We start from the raw sequence: 16,846 nt of genomic DNA on the forward strand, positions 1-16,846 counted from the left end.
AATTAAAACTGATATGATATTTAAACTGCTACGATATTTAAGCTGATAAGTGAGTCAAATAAATTCTTCAGTATATTTTCAAACTTATTTTTATGATCAACAAAGTTATTTTTTATAGTTTTTTTTGGAATTTTCCAAAAACTTTTAATTGTTAATTGAATTGTTCTTAAATTTAAAAGGTATAAAATGGATGGGATGGAGTACTGGTGGGTTTCTGAAAGTAAAACTAAATCTGAGAGTGCTTTAGGCATTAATACTAGGGTCATAACTATCAGTGTAGGGAAATGATTTGAAATTGAGAACTGAAGCATAAATATTTAAGTTCACTGATACATGCAGGAAGGATAAGAAATTCCATTTATGGTTTAGGAGGTAGTATTCTGATGTGGGCATTGGAGAAGATATACCAAAAGATAACTACCATTACCTTAATTATACCTGCAATAGAGGCAAAGCTATGGAAACTAAATATGTTGAGTTAACCTCATCAAGTGATCATTGTTTTGAAGGTTATACATAGATTATTCATCTGCAGTTTCGTGGCATTTGCAAATAGTGAAAAGATTCAGTCTTGATCTCAGACAGAGGTGAACGGATGGTTTATATTTAAATTACCATTCTCTAGAAGTTGATTAATTATGTGGAACAAATTGTGAACGACGCAGGCACAATTAGTGGAAATAGGAAGAAATTGAATAGATACCTGGCAGATGAAGTAATGAGAATTAATTTCTATGTTATTTCCAACTTTGCGATCATCTGAGTATACCATAACTTGCAGGATGAGAAGACCATTATGATCCTAGAATTGTCTGCATTCTTATATTTTTTGCATGTGCAAATATGCCAACTCCATCACAATTGTGATTCAGACACAAAGTAGGAGATAGTGGAGAGTAGGAGAAGTATATATGCAATTGATTAGGTTATTTTATTGAGGTTTGTTCATGTGTGAATAGATGTAGCAAGATAAGAGTGTAGGGCAAAATTCCCAGAATCCAGGGACAAAATGCTTGGAGGTTCTACCACAAATAATAGACTAGAAAGTGAGGGTGCCTACCCTAACTAATATTTTTACGTTCTTACCTAATTAATATAATGCTAGTTAGTGTTTTAAAATTTTATTGGCCAAGGAGAGAAATGAGGTGAAACATGGGAGAGATTTTGTGCAGATGGAGTGCCTGGATTCAAAATCAGTTAGTGTTTCTATGGTGCATAGAGTGGAATGTCATGAGACTTCAATGAGTATTAGAATCTCAGACTGCTCAGGGATGCAGGCAACATCAGCACATGCAGGAAGAAATTCAATGGATACTTGACAGCTGAAGTGATATGTATGACTGAGATTGAAAATACTTTATTTGAAACTTTGCAGTTGTCTAGGTATGTCATGGTGGTCTGTTTTTCATCCTGTGTATTTGTGAGCTGAAAAATAATGATCAGCTATTCAAACACTCACCCAGAGTCCATGTAACGTCAACTATGCTCTCTGGAAAGGAAATGAAGCCTATCCTTGGTGTAGGACAACGGTCTCTGTGGGCCTGCTGAAGGAGCAAATCTTTTTCACAGCAAGTGTCTCTCAATGAGTTCAGCTGGTTGTGTCATATGCCAGGATTATTGCAGGGTTGCCTGAGAGAGATGAATGCTCTACAGTTCATCACTTTAATATCAGGAGGTCCAGTTTCTTTACTGAAATTAAGTTTAGGAATTAACCTGAGAGGGGTTTTTAAAGATTTTACAGTCTCCAGTTTAAAAAGCGAAGAAGCCAAAACTTACTTTTTTTTTCAGTCACTGCTATCTATTTTGTTGTATTCTGCAGACTGCCAATGTCTTTTCCTGGGTCCTGGAAATTTCAGTATCGAAAGAAAAGTTTCAGCCTCAAAATTGGCAATTTTTTAATCTGAGTCCCTAAAAGACAATTGTTATCAATAGGACATGGATTGTTGTACTGTTTAAACAGCGCAAACTTTTTATTAACGGCAACTATGGGACCAGGCCTGTACTGTTTGATTGAGACATCCATATAATCAATGTAAAAACACGCTAAATAATGGAAACGTACATGTCCAATATAAATCACTTAAATAATAATGCAACTTTGCCTTAAATAAAACTTAATGGCAGAGAGCCTTGTCACTCGGACCCTGCATTGACTGCTCTGTCATTGTAGAGATTGTGGTATTTGAGGTATATCATTTCTGTGGGTTTATCAAGATTGCTGGCTCATGAGGTGACAGTTAACACAAAGTTGATGTATAGCATATTAGGATTTCATTTCACTTCTGAAGTGGTGAATTGCTTGTGGAATTTTACATTGAGTTACTTCAAACAGTTTGTAAGGATGAAAACCACCTGGCCATTTTAAACAAACATTTGAATTGGGTTGAGTTATCAAGCTCATTTTTTTGGGTTTGATGCATAGTTATAATACTGGAAAACCTTAGGAATATTATTTTAATAAATTATGAAAAGGTAAATTAAATACAAATCATGTATTCTTGTTATGTTTACTTTTTGTCAAGCTCTTCTTTAGGGAAGAAGTAGGAATAATGTATAGCATGAAAGCCAAGTCATATTTCATGTGGATGTGCAAATTCTGTAAATTTGTCACATCTGGGGGCGGCACAGTGGCTAGCACTGCTGCCTCACAGCGGCAGAGACGCGTGTTCAATTCCTGCCTCAGGGAGCTGTCGGTGTGGAGTTTGCACATTCTCCCTGTGTCTGCGTGGGTTTCCTCCAGGTGCTCTGGTTTCCTCCCACAGCCAAAAATGTGCAGGTTAGGTGAATTGGTCATGCTAAATTGCCCGTAGTGTAAGGTGAAGGGGTAAATGGAGGGGAATGGGTCTGGGTGGGTTGTTCTTCGGAGGGTCAGTGTGGGCTTGTTGGACCGGAGAGCCTGTTTCAACACTGAGTAATCTAATCTAGTCTAATCTGAAAGCTACATGCCCCACAACTTTGTTGTAAGTGCGTGAAATGTTAATTGGAAAAACTGACCTTCATTTAAATGCAATTTAAGTATCTATTTAAATTGAAGAAATTCTGTGTGTCATTCCATTGAACAACACATCAGATGCAGAGAGGTTGGTTCCCCTGGTGTAGAGACTCTAGGACCGGGAGATGATCGCAGAGTGAGGGTCACCCATTTAAGACAAAGATGAGGACGAATTTATTTTCTTTTGGAGGATAGTGAATCTGTGAAATTCTTTATCACAGAGGGCTGTTGAAACTGCTGTTGAGTTTAGTCAAGGCTGAGATAGATTTTTAATCAGTATGGGAATTAAGGGTTGTGAGGAAAAGCAGGAAAATGGAATTCAGGGCTATCAGATCAACCATGATCTAATTGAATGGTGGATCAGATTCAATGGACTGAATGGCTGACTTCTCCTGTCTTTCTGGTCTTCATCGTTCACAAATTTCATGACCCAAAAGACTCTTTATAAATCTGTAATAAATGCACACTTAAAAGAAGAATCACTTTCAAAATCAAGCTGGTAAACTATCTAGTGATTGTTCTTTCACACATTTTCCATCAGAGACTATGAATAAACAATCTGATTTTCTAAACTTGTGCATTTTTCCAAAATATTTTCTATATAAATCTTTTTGAGATGCTTTCTCAGGTATCCCTGTATATAAATTATGTTTCTATTTGTCTCTTGATATATTTGTGTCTTCAAATATTCAATTACTTAAATCCTTTATTCCCTGGAATTTTATCAGTAAATTTAGCTGTACGGTAGCTCAGTGATTAGTACTGCTGCCTCACAGCGCCAGAGACCTGGATTTAATTCCAGCTTTGGGCAACTGTCTGTGTGGAGTTCGCGCATTCTCCCTGTGTCTGTGGGTTTCTGCTGTTTGCTTCTGCTAATGTGTAAGTTAGTTGCATTAGTCAAGCATAAATTTAGAGTAATAGGGTAAGGGAATGGCTCTGGGAGGTTACTCTTTGGTGGGTCAGTGTGGACTTGTTGGACCAAATGGTCTGTTTCCACACTGTAGGGATTCAGTGATTCAAATGTACCATTCATAGGAGTGAAGGATTTTCATTTGGTTGATGCCATAGTGCTTTTAAGTTACATATTTTGGTGATGATCTGTTTTAACAAGTGTGAATTTACTGTAAATTTGGAGAGGGAGCTATAAGAAACTGAAAAGTTTTAGTCAAAGGCTGACACTAAATTCTCTCTGTTAGCAGGGCGAATGATGCGATGTGTCCGCTGTCCTGTGGCTTATCATGGAGGGGAAACCTGCATTGCAGCAGGGTCTGTGATACTGACAGCCAACAGTATTATTTGCAGCAGCCATTTCGTTCCAAAAAAAGGCTACAGTCATCATGCTCATGTCAATGTTAGCTGGTGCTTTGTGTGTTCAAGAGGTTAGTTTGAGGATAAGTTTACTGGTGCATTCCTTCAAATGAAAAATTGATCACTTGCGTGCTCTCTCAAAATCATCTTGGCTTGTTTATATTTAGAGTTAGTTTTGTATACTCACTAATGTTGACTTCTTTTTAGTCTCTGTCATTACCTTCATGTTCTTACCAAACTTCAGTCATTAACTTACCATTTTAATTGTTTTTGTGTCCCTTCCTGGTGCACTGTTTCCTGGTTTTCCTGCACACCTTATTCAGCAAAGTACAACCCAGCACAAATTTTCATGAGCACATTAACTTGGGTGGTGTTTTGATAACTGGCAGACTATCATACGGGTATCTACTCAGTTGTGCCAGTCTCTTCAGTTCACCCAAAGTTAATCTCATACAGTAATGAATTGCCTTTAGCCCATGTTGGAATCTTGGCTTATTTCTATGCAAGTATTACCTGACTCATGTCATCAGCTACATTTAGTCCTGCAACACAAGTAGTTTCAAAGAAAGATGTAATCTAATTTTTGACATTCTTCATTTATCTGCCTGACATTCTCCAAGCATAAAGTAATCATAAATGAATATTTATGATAAAGGAAGTATCAGTTAAATGTTCTGTTTCTCTGTCTGGAGAAATGCCAGTTTCCCGGTGATCCCTTTGACAGGTAAATTTTATCAGTAACTTCAAATCAGTCCTCAATATTAGTGCCCATTATAGTCAGATGTCAGCATGCACTGAACTTCTTCGTGTGTCTAAAATTTTTAATAAAACGCTATCTAAATGCACCTGTGTTTATTTTAAACACAATGTGAATTTCTAATAAAAACGTTTCCATGTTAATTTTACCTCACTTCCTACAGGGGGGAGCCTTTTGTGCTGTGAGTCCTGTCCTGCAGCATTTCATCCAGAATGCCTAAACATTGATATGCCAGAAGGGAGTTGGTATTGCAATGATTGCAAAGCAGGCAAGAAGCCACATTACAAAGACATTATCTGGGTTAAACTGGGTAGCTACAGGTCAGTGCAAGTTAAAAAAAAAAATGACTTTACAATTTGCATGTTTTGTAAAATATGATTCTCATTTATTTTATGTCAGTGCATTGTATGGAACAATTGACACAACTTCAAAGCTGGAAACCAATTTGAAATACAAAATTGCTTTTTGGTATAAAGGTAAATCAAGTGCTTCTTCATGTGATATATTGGAGGAAACTATTGTTGTGAATTGTTTAACTAAATTTTCTGGGTCCAGAGGTTTCTGACAAACATTTGAACACCGAGAATTGTAGAAAAATGTTTTCTTTCATTGGGACCTCACCGTGACCCCATCCCAACACCTGGGAGTGAAACTACTGAACTGAAATGGCTTACGTTCAATCCAGACTTTGTGGTCATCCAAACCACAGTGAAATTAGGATATTGGAGTGGCAGCTTGTTGATGGCCTTGCCAGTACAGCAGTAGCATACAGCATTTGTTGCTGTGGTGTATTATCCTGTTTAATTGCGTTTGTTTGTTTGAATTAGTAAATACCAATCAGTCATCCTGGAATTGAAATCTAATCTCAGTATTGGTAACCACAAAGCTATCATCAATTCCTATAAAAACCTCACCTAGTTCACTCATGTCCTTCAGGGAAGGAAATCTGCCATTCTGACCCAGTCTAGCCTACATGTTACTCCAGGCTCACTGCGATATGGTTGACTCTTAATTGCTGTCTGAAATGGTCCAGCAAGCCCCTCAGTTCAAGGGCAATTGTGAATGAGCAATAAATGCTGGCTTATCTGGTGATGCCCACATTCCTGAAAAGAATCAAGAAGAAAGAATAATAATTACAAAGGATTGAAAAGAATCAAGACGAAAGAATAATAATTACAAAGGATTGCCCTTTGCAAAAAAACAGATTTAAATTAGAAGTTTTTACAAATAACAAGTTTGAGGGACATCCAGAGTTTTAATTTTCTGGGGGAAGAGAGGCATTGTGCATCAGGTTGTAATTGCAGCACTCTGGGTATGTACATGTACAGCTTGATCTGTTGGAAGATTTTTGTATATTCTCAATCCTCCATAATCAATAATTCAGTAGTTACCATTGACCGTAAACCGAAGCAAACCAGCCATATAAAAAAATGTGTCAAAAGAGCAAGTCAGATGCTTGAAATTAAGTGATGTGTAACTCATCTCCTGTCTCCCAAAGCCTATCCGTCATATTCAAGGCACAGGGCAGGAGTGCTGCGGTACATTCCACTTCCCTACACGATTGCAGCTTCAACAATACTTGAAGCTTCACACCATACAGGTCAAAGTAATCCACTTTATTGGGACCCCACCAACTACCTTCAGTTTCATTACTGACCCACAGTGATGTCATTGTACTACCTACAAGGTGCACAACAACTCAAGCCTCTTTTCACACATTTTCCAAACCATGACCATTTATCAAGACAAGTGCACCAGATGTTTCAAGTTCCTTCCAAGTCATACACCATGCTAAGTTGGAACTATATCTACATTTCTCTAATGTCACTGGATTCAAATCCTGGAATTCCTTCCTTATGGAGGAAGTGAAGCAAAGATTCAGTAATCTTCTTCCCAGGATAGCCGGACTCTTAAAGCGAGAGTAAGCAAAGTAGACTAGTACTCTCTAGAGTTTTGGAAAATAAGATATGATTTAATTTAAACCTATAAAATATTCAAAGGGATTGACAGGGTAAATGCAGGTAAGATGTCTCCATGATTGGGAACAACCAGTCTAGAACAAGGTGACCCAGAATAACAGAGATGCCATTTAAGACCTAGATGAGAATTAGTTTTGCTCATGAGGTTGTGAATCATTGGAATTCTCTTGTGTATGACAAAAATAGAGATTTCTGGCTCCTAGTGGTATGAAGGATTATGGGAATAATGTGGTTAACAGCATTGATGTGTTTGATCAGTCATGATCATATTGAATGTCAAGAGTAAACCAAATAGGTTAGATGGACTACTCCTGTTCCTGTGTCTAATGTTCCTAACAGCACTGGATGTAGTTACATCCCAAGGATTTGGGCGCTTCAAGAATGCAGTTCACCGCCACCTTCTCGAGGACATGCAGGAATAAGGGAATACATCCTGACTAAATGAGTGAGGCCCACATCCTGTGAATGACAAAGAAAAATTCAAAAGAGAAATTATAAGAAATTTTAAATTGATTTCTTAATAACAGCCTCCAAATTAGACTAACTAGAGGCAATCTTTCCCTAATCACTTATCACTGAGCAAAGCATTTGATGATTGTTTTTTAGAAGCTTAATTAAAATTTATCCTTTTACTGTCTCCTAGAAGTAGTCTCAGTATCTAAATATTTGCCTTGGCATTATCTTGCTTTGCTTTGTCTTTAATGCCCTTATGATAACTGAATGCTCAAAACAGCACAGTATTCCAATCTGACAGTCTCACTGTATAAACATATCAAATTTATTTTCACTTGCATTCTTTGCCTGTTTATAAAACCAGGTGGACTTCGTTTACAATATTTAACATCCTCCTCCAAGTGTATATCAAACTCTTTTATCAAAAAAAATCCCCTTTTTTCTAAATGCCTATCCACCAAAAGTCAGAAGTGTAATTGAGTATTTGCTATCTGTCTGGATGAGTGTAGCTTTTCCAACACTGAAGAAGCTTGATTATAAAAGAAAATGTAGCTGATGTGATTAACATATCATCTGCCACTTTTAACATGAATTTTCTTTGCCACTGACGCCCAGTGTCAGTACTGTGTACCATATATGCATTCACCTACAGTAACTCACATTAGATTGTTATAGAATTCCTACAGCGTGGAAATGGGCCCTTAGGCCCTCCAAGTTCATGCCAACCCTCCGAAGAGTATCCCGTTGCTCTATATTTACCCCTAGCCTACATGCCTGAACACTATGGGCAATTTAGCATGGCCAATTCATCTAACCTGCACATCTTTGGATTGTGGGAGGAAACTGGAGCACCCAGAGGAAAACCGCGCAGACACTGGGAGAATGTGTAAACTCCACACAGACAGTCACCCGAATATGGAATCGAACATGGGTCCCTGATGCTGTGAAGCTATACTGCTAACCGCTGAGCCACTGTGCTACCCTAAGTTGCCAAGATAGACAAGGACAGGAGGTACATGGTAACACCACCGCCTACAAAAGGCTCTTCAAGTCTCTCCGCAACCTGGCTTCACATAATCGCAGAATTTGTACGGCACAGAAGAGGACTGTTTGTCCATCATGCTTGTATCAGCTCTTCAAATAAGCATCATTACTTGGTGTCAGTCTCCTGCTTCTTTCCCCCCCCCCCCCCCACCCCCAACATATCCTTTTCCCCCCCTTTCACAATGCTTCTGGCCAATTAATTATTCCGTGTTCTCTCAGTTGAATCTGCCTCCAATATGTCTCTGCGCAGTGCATTCGAAACCCTACTCACAAGCATGAAAGAAACTGCTTTCACTCATCATGCTTGCTTCATTTGCTTCACTTTTTAAATATGTGCTCTCTTTTTCTTGTTCCCTTTATGAGCAGGAAGAGCTTCTCACTATCTACTCTTGTCAAACCTGTCATAATTTGATAAAAGTTTTCAAAATCTCTTCTCACTGCCTTCTGTCCAAGGAGAACAGTCCCAACTTCTTAACTCTGTTATAACTGAAGTTTCTCATTCCTGGAGCCATTCTTATATTTCTGCACTCTCTCTTGGTGCTAACATCTTTTCTATAATGTGGCACCCACAACTACATAAAATATTCCAGGTGGGGTCTATTGAGTCTGGTACAAGTTCACCATGACCACCTTGCTGTTGTACTCCATGTCCCTATTAATAAAACTGAGGATGCTATGCCTTGCTAACTGCCCTTTCCACTTGTCCTGCCAGTTCAATGATCTGTGCATCTATGAATCCACATCCCTCTGCTCCAGTGTCACCTTGATTATTGTACCCCGAATGTTATTTTGTTTTGTGTTCTTCCTAACATTGTGCACCATCTGACACTTGACTACATAAACCTCATTTCCACCTATCTTGCCACTATGCTAACTTGTCAATGTCCTATTGGAGTTCCACACCCTTCTTCCCTCAGTTGACAATTCTTTCAGATGTCATGTCATGAGCAGCATTTCGAAATTGTTCCCTGCTCACCAAGGTCCATATCATGAATATATCAAGAAAAGCAAGTGTTTCAATACCAATCCTGCAGAACTCCACTATAATCTTCCTCCATTGCCCATTTCTTTGATTCCTATTACTCAGGTCTTTGCTGCTGTCTCTTTTATACTTATAACTTGCCTCACAGTTTTGTTGTGTGCCATGATACATGTCCTTGTATATCAACTGTATTACCCTCAGTCAGCCTTTCAGGTACCTCAAGTTAGTGAAGCAAAATCTCCTTTAGCAATCAACACTGGTTCTTTCTAATGAAGTCCACCTTTAACTGTGGTGAAGACTAATTCCATCAGAAATAATTGTTTCTTGAAGTCACAAATTGTTATTTGTGACTTTTCTATTTTTAATTGTTTTGCTTCTTTGATGCCTTTATTCTTTGGTCATCTCCATTAAGTGTTCTTTGTTAGTTTTATAATGCCAGTAATTAACTCCCATGTGAAAACTGAGTTGGAAGAGCTTAAATGGTATTCTTTGTCTCATTCTTGTTAGCTTGCTTCCAGCTCATTACAGCTTATTTCTGATTTTGTGTATCATATCTTTTTAGTCTTTCTAATTTATTTTGCAGCTTTGTTCTGTCCTTTTAATGTTCGAACTTTCATTTATGTTCCTTTTTATGATCTGCTTTATAAGTACTAAAGGTTTACTTGATACACTTCCTAAAATATTCTCATAGAAAAGAGTACCATTTTATTTCAGTGCTAAAGTATTTTCTTTCGCTCTTTCACAGTGATGTCTGAAATGGTTTCTTTCCCATTCATGTGCCCTTCCTTCATTTGTTCAGAGTAAGGAGAAATAAATGATACCTGTCCGAGGCTATTCTCTGATAATCTAAGGCCCAGTGATTCCTTTCTCATTCCTTTTGGAAGTTTTCTACCCAGGTGTATTTAATTATCAGGTAAACACAAATTTGACGGTTCTGACCAGAGGTCATTGACCTAAAATGTTAACCTCTTGTCATTCCATAGTCTGACTAAATCTGCTGAATATTTCCAGCTGATCGTTGTATATTTAATTTCAGTTACTACTTTATAATGATTTTCTGTTTTAATTAGTGCCCTTTCCCAGTTTATTTTCTTGCTGTGTGTGTTAACGTGCATTTTTGTTTTGTTTGTCTTAACAACAATGTAGTTAAGGATTGATTTTCAGATTACTTACATTTTTCATGACACTGAAATTACTTGTTGCTATAACCTCATTTTATTTTTGTTCAAACACAGGTGGTGGCCAGCAGAGATTTGTCACCCAAGAAACATTCCGACAAATATTCAAAATATGAAGCATGAGATTGGCGAATTTCCGGTTCATTTCTTTGGATCAAATGACTACTTTTGGACCCATCAGGCGCGAGTGTTTCCCTATATGGAAGGTGATAAGGGAAGCAAGGACAACAAAATTAAAAGCCTCAGCAAAGCTTTTAGAAAAGGTACTACTGTAAAAATGAGATGTTTGTATTGTGGCATTTGAATTCCTAGAGTTTATGAGATGGATTTCTGGAGCAGTATTTTGAGCAGGCAACTAGGAATTTTGGCTGTTTTTGATTTAATGTTATGTCATGAGAAAAGGCTGTTTTTGAAAAAAAACCCTTTGGGAACTAGTGATAGAATCTCACAAAAAGTTTGATCACAGTGTAGTTCATTTGTGAAACTAGGGTTTTAAAACTAAAGGAAAGAAATTACTGAATTATGAGGGGCAAGTTGACACTGGTGGATTAAGAAAGTACACAAAAAGACTTTTTGGTGGACAGGCAGTGACTAATAATGGAAAAAAAAATTATCCAGCTAATGTATTTTCTTCTGAGATTCAAAATCCTAAAGGGAAAATAAATCAACCATGGTTATCAAAAGAAGTTAAATATTGCATTAGATCAAAGGAAGGGGCTTTGAGGTTGCCAGAAGATGTTCCACCTGAGTATTGGGAGCAATTTTTAGAAACCTCTAAAATAGGATCAATAACTTGAGAGAAGAGAAATAATAAATATAAACAAGCAAGAAACATCAAAGTGGACTATAAAAACTTCTTTAGGCATGTGGCAAAACAAACTGGGACTGATATGTGCCTATTATCAGATGAGAACTGTCGTGGAGAAAAGGAAATGGCAGAGAAACTAATCAGTTACTTGTCAACTATCTTCACAAAAGAAGATACAGGAAAAAAAAGTCTGCAAAACACTAGGCAACCAAGGGACTTGTGAAATTGAAGAACTAAAATAAATCAACATTAGTAAAGAGGTTATACTTGAAACGTTAACCAGATTGAAGTTTAATAAATTCTCTCAACCAGATGAGTTAACCAGAATGTTGAGTATATAAGAGAGATAGTGAATACATTGATGGTTATCGTTCAAAATTCAGAATTCTATAGATTATGGAAAGTCACCTCTTTTGTGTGAATTCTGCAGATTATTAAGTATCAGGTGTAACCCCATTGTTTAGATATGAGGAAGAGGCAGACTTGAGAACTGGGGTAAGTTAGAATCCTTTCCTATATCTGAGTTGATGCCTGGTGGTCCATGTGGTTTATTCCCTTTTTCCTTTCGAGCCATGTCAGTAGGCATTTGAGAGTTAACCACCTTGCTATGGGTCTAGATTTACATATAGGTCAGACCAGATAAGGATAGTCAAGGACATCAGAGGTGAACCAGATGGGTCTTTGTAACAACTGACGCTGATTTTCATGGTTATTATTAAACTTAATTTAAAATCCAAATTTTTATGCATTTCAAATTCTGGATGGATTACTCCTCAGAGGGTTGATGTGGGCTTGTGGGCCTAAGGGCCTGTTTCCACACTGTAGGGATCTATGAAATATTATGAAATTCCACTATCTGGCATGGTGTGATCTGAACCCAGGTACCCAGAATATTACCTGGGCATCTGAATTTCTAGTCTGGTTAAAATGCAACAAGGTCTTTGCTTCTCCTCCATTGTATATTGCAAGAATCCGTGTTCACATCTACTCCGAATCTGTATAAATGGTTTGGATTTGGAGACTATATATGGGAACGGCATATTTCCAAATTTATTGATGAACCTAAATTGCACAGGAATGCAGATTACAAGAAAAATGCATGAGATTTTGAAGACTTAAATAGAATGGATGCGGAGAAGATGTTTCCACTAGTAGGAGAAAGTAGGACCCAACTGCGCAGTCTCAAAGCAAAGAAACAATCCTTTAGAACTGAAATGAGGAGGAATTTCTTCAGCTACAGGGTAGTGAATTTGTAGAACACATTGCCACAGAAGTCTGTGGAGGCCATGTCGGTGAATGTATTTAAGACAGAGAGAGGTTCTTGATTGGGGTAAAAACAATGACTGCAGATGCTGGAAACCAGATTCTGGATTAGTGGTGCTGGAAGAGCACAGCAGTTCAGGCAGCATCCAAAGTGCAGCGAAATCAACGTTTTGGACAAAAGCCCTTCATAGGTTCTTGATTAGTAAGTGAATCAAGGAGAAAGCAGGAGAATGGAGTTGGGAAACGTATCCGCCATGATTGAATGGGAGAGCAGAGTTAGTGGACTGAATAGCCTAATTTTGCTCCTATACCGAACAGTCTTATGGTGAACCAGCCAGTATATGAAGATGGAAAAGTGAGTAAGCGTGAAGTTATTCACTTATGTAGAAAAGAGAGAAGGTTGAAACTTTCTTCAACCAAGAGGTTGGGAAGTTCAGGCGCCCAAAGAGTCCTGGTTGCCCTTTCTCTTTGGTCACTAAAAAACAGCATACTGGTACAGCCAGCAGTTACGAAGGTAAATGATATGAGCCTTTGTTGCAAGCAAATTTGTGTAAAAGGGTACAAATGCCTTGCTGCAAATATATAGAGCCTTGCTGAGACCTCAGTTGAAATATTGCAAACAATTTTACTGAGGGATATTCTTGTTAGAGAAGGAATAAAATTGAGATTGACCAGATTGATCCCCGGGAGGCTGGTTTGTTTAACAGAGAGGTTGAGGAGATTGGTTCTGTATTATCCAGAGTTTTGAAGAATGAGTCGACCTTGATAAAGCTTAGAAGATTCTTACAGAACCAATTTGATGTCAATAAGATGTTTCCCCTGACTGATGAATCTAAATCCAGGGGATAACATCTCAGGATAAAGCATAGAGATGGGTCAAAATTTCTTCTGGTCTCCCTTCCAAAATTAACAAGTTCACATTTTCTCACATTTTACTCCATTTGCCAACCATTGTGCCACTTGCTTGAACTGTCAAAATATGCCTCTGTAAAACTGTTTGTATCCCTCTCACAGCCTGCCTTTCTACTTATTTTTGTATCATTTGTAAATTTGACATGTTCATTTCTTTCCTTCAAGTCATTAATGTATATGGTCTAGCACTGATCCCTGTGCAACCCCTCATCCCCGCTCCTGTTTGCTGCCTATTAGCCAAATTATGCCAATATACTCCCTCCAATCACAGTAGACTCTTCCCTTATGACTTATCCTTTTGTGAGGTGCCTTATTGAACGCCTTCTGGATGCCCAAATACAGTACATCTACTGGTTCCCCTCTATCCACTGTGGTGGACGTTTCCTCAAAAAACTCAAGTCAGACAGGCGCAGTCTCCCTGTTATGAAATTATGCTGACTCTGCTGATTAGTTTATGATTTTTCAGATGTGCTGGTATTACTTCCTTAATAATTTTGATAAGGGATAGCATTACAGCTGTGCTGAGGGAGGATATTCCCGGAAATACATCCAGGGAACTTATTTGGGTGGAACTGAGAAATAAGAAGGGGATGATCACCTTTATTGGGATTGTATTATAGACCCCCCCCCCCCCAATAGTCAGAGGGAAGTTGAGAAACAAACTTGTAAGGAGATCTCAGCTACCTGTAAGAATAATAGGGTAGTTATGGTAGGGGATTTTAACTTTCCAAACTTAGACTGGGACTGCCATAGTGTTGAAGGTTTAGATGGAGAGGAATTTGGTAAATGTGTGCAAGACAATTTTCTGATTCAGTATGTGGATGTACCTACTAGAGAAGGTGCAAAACTGACCTACACTTGGGAAAGAAAGCAGGACAGGTGATTGAGGTGTCAGTGGGGGAGCACTTTGGGGCCAGCGACCATAATTCTATTCATTTTAAAATAGTGATGGAAAAGGATAGACCAGATCTAAAAGTTGAAGTTCTAATTTGAAGAAAGGCCAATTTTGATGGTATTAGGCAAGAACTTTTGAAAGCTGATTGGAGGCAGATGTTCGCATGTAAAGGAATGGCTGGAAAATGGGAAGCCTGCAGAAATGAAATAATGAGAGTCCAGAGAAAGTGTATTCCTGTCAGGGTGAAAGGGAAGACTGGTAGGTATAGGGAATGCTGGATGACTAAAGAAATTGAGGGTTTGGTTAAGAAAAAGAAGGAAGCATATGTAAGGTACAGACAGGATAGATCGAGTGAATCCTTAGAAGAGTGTAAAGGAAGTAGGAGTATACTTAAGAGGGAAATCAGGAGGGCAAAATGGGGACATGAGATAACTTTGGCAAATAGAATTAAGGAGAATCCAAAGGATTTTTACAAATATATTAAAGACAAAGGATAACTAGGGAGAGAATAGGGCCCCTCAAAGATCAGCAAGGTGGCCTTTGTGTGGAGCCACAGAAAATGGGGGAGATACTAAATGAATATATTGCGTCAGTATTTACTGTGGAAAAGGATATGAAAGATATAAACTGTAGGGAAATAGATGGTGACATCTTGCAAAATGTCCAGATTACAGATGTCTTGATGTCTTGAAACGGTTAAAAGTGGATAAATCCCCAGGACCTGATCAGGTGTACCCGAGAACTCTGTGGGAAGCTAGAGAAGTGATTGCTGGACCTCTTGCTGTGATATTTGTATCATCGATAGTCACAGGTGAGGTGCCGGAAGACTGGAGGTTGGCAAACGTGGTGCCACTGTTTAAGAAGGGTGGTAAAGACAAGCCAGGGAACTATAGACCGATGAGCCTGACCTCAGTGGTGGGCAAGTTGTTGGAGGGAATCCTGAGGGACAGGATGTATTTGGAAAGGCAAGGACTGATTTGGGATAGTCAACATGGCGTTGTGCATGGGAAATCGTGTCTCACAAACTTGATTGAGTTTTTCGAAGAAGTAACAAAGAAGATTGATGAGGGCAGAGCAGTAGATGTGATCTATATGAACTTCAGTAAGGCGTTCGACAAGGTTCACCATGGGAGACTGATTAGCAAGGTTAGATCTCATGGAATACAGGGAGAACTAGCCATGTGGCTACAGAACTGGCTCAAAGGTAGAAGACAGAGGGTGGTGGTGGAGGGTTTTTTTTTTAGACTGGAGGCCTGTGACTAGTGGAGTGCCACAAGGATCGGTGCTGGGCCCTCTACTTATCGTCATTTACATAAATGATTTGGATGCAAGTTTAAGAGGTACAGTTAGCAAGTTTGCAGATGACACCAAAATTGGAGGTGTAGTGGACAGCAAAGAGGGTTACCTCAGATTACAACAGGATCTGGACTAGATGAGCCAATGGGCTGAGAAGTGGCAGATGGAGTTTCATTCAGATAAATGCGAGGTGCTGCATCTTGGGAAAGCAAATCTTAGCACGACTTATACACTTAATGGTAAGGTCCTAGGGAGTGTTGCTGAACAAAGAGACCTTGGGGTGCAGGTTCATAGCTCCTTGAAAGTGGAGACACAGGCAGATAGGATAGTGAAGAAGGCGTTTGGTATGCTTTCCTTTATGGTCAGAGTATTGTGTACAGGAGTTGGGAGGTCATGCTGCGGCTGTACAGGACATTGGTTAGGCCATTGTTGGAATATTGCGTGCAATTCTGGTCTCCTTTCTATCAGAAAGATGTTGTGAAACTTGAAAGGGTTCAGAAAAGATTTACAAGGATGTTGCCAGGGTTGGAGTATCTTAACTACAAGGAGAGGCTGAACAGGCTGGGTCTGTTTTCCCTGGAGCATCGGAGGCTGAGGGGTGACCTTATAGAGGTTTACAAAATTATGAGGGACATGGATAGGATAAATGGACAAAGTCTTTTCCCTGGGGTCGGGGAGTCCAGAACTGGAGGGCATAGTTTTAGGGTGAAGGGGAAAGATATAAAAGGGACCTAAGGGGCAAATATTTCACGCAGAGGATGGTACGTATATGGAATGAGCTGCCAGAGGATGTGGTAGAGGCTGGTACAATTGCAACATTTTAAGAGGAATTTGGATGTGTATATGAATAGGAAGGGTTTGAAGGGATATTGGCCGGTGGGACTAGACTGGTTTGGGATATCTGGTTGGCATGGATGGGTTGGATCGAAGGGTCTGTTTCCATGCTGTACATCTCTATGACTCTATGAATTAATTCCAG

The 16,846-nt window shown here is 38.9% G+C and overlaps 1 protein-coding gene and 1 long non-coding RNA gene across 6 annotated transcripts in view; one reads left to right on the plus strand and one right to left on the minus strand.

Annotated features, from left to right (window-relative positions):
• The window catches only part of nsd2 (nuclear receptor binding SET domain protein 2), a 153,874-nt gene that overhangs the window by 108,951 nt on the left and 28,077 nt on the right, over positions 1–16,846 (plus strand). For 3 of the 4 annotated variants that reach the window (XM_060846047.1, XM_060846289.1, XM_060846126.1), the window contains 3 exons: positions 4,189–4,371; positions 5,221–5,377; positions 10,751–10,956. In XM_060846047.1, coding sequence (XP_060702030.1) covers positions 4,189–4,371; positions 5,221–5,377; positions 10,751–10,956 — 546 coding nt within the window. The remainder of the gene's footprint in view (positions 1–4,188; positions 4,372–5,220; positions 5,378–10,750; positions 10,957–16,846) is intronic. The other variant, XM_060846208.1, reaches the window with a different exon arrangement.
• LOC132829195 (uncharacterized) overlaps positions 5,551–16,846 on the minus strand; it is a 70,765-nt gene continuing 59,469 nt past the window's right edge. The window contains exons 3-4 of one of the 2 annotated variants that reach the window (XR_009646223.1): positions 10,689–10,888; positions 5,551–6,160 (exon numbers count right to left, since the gene is read on the minus strand). This is a non-coding gene — a long non-coding RNA (uncharacterized LOC132829195). The remainder of the gene's footprint in view (positions 6,161–10,688; positions 10,889–16,846) is intronic. The other variant, XR_009646233.1, reaches the window with a different exon arrangement.

This window comes from Hemiscyllium ocellatum, chromosome 1, assembly GCF_020745735.1.
Source record: "Hemiscyllium ocellatum isolate sHemOce1 chromosome 1, sHemOce1.pat.X.cur, whole genome shotgun sequence".
Lineage (NCBI taxonomy): Eukaryota > Metazoa > Chordata > Chondrichthyes > Orectolobiformes > Hemiscylliidae > Hemiscyllium > Hemiscyllium ocellatum.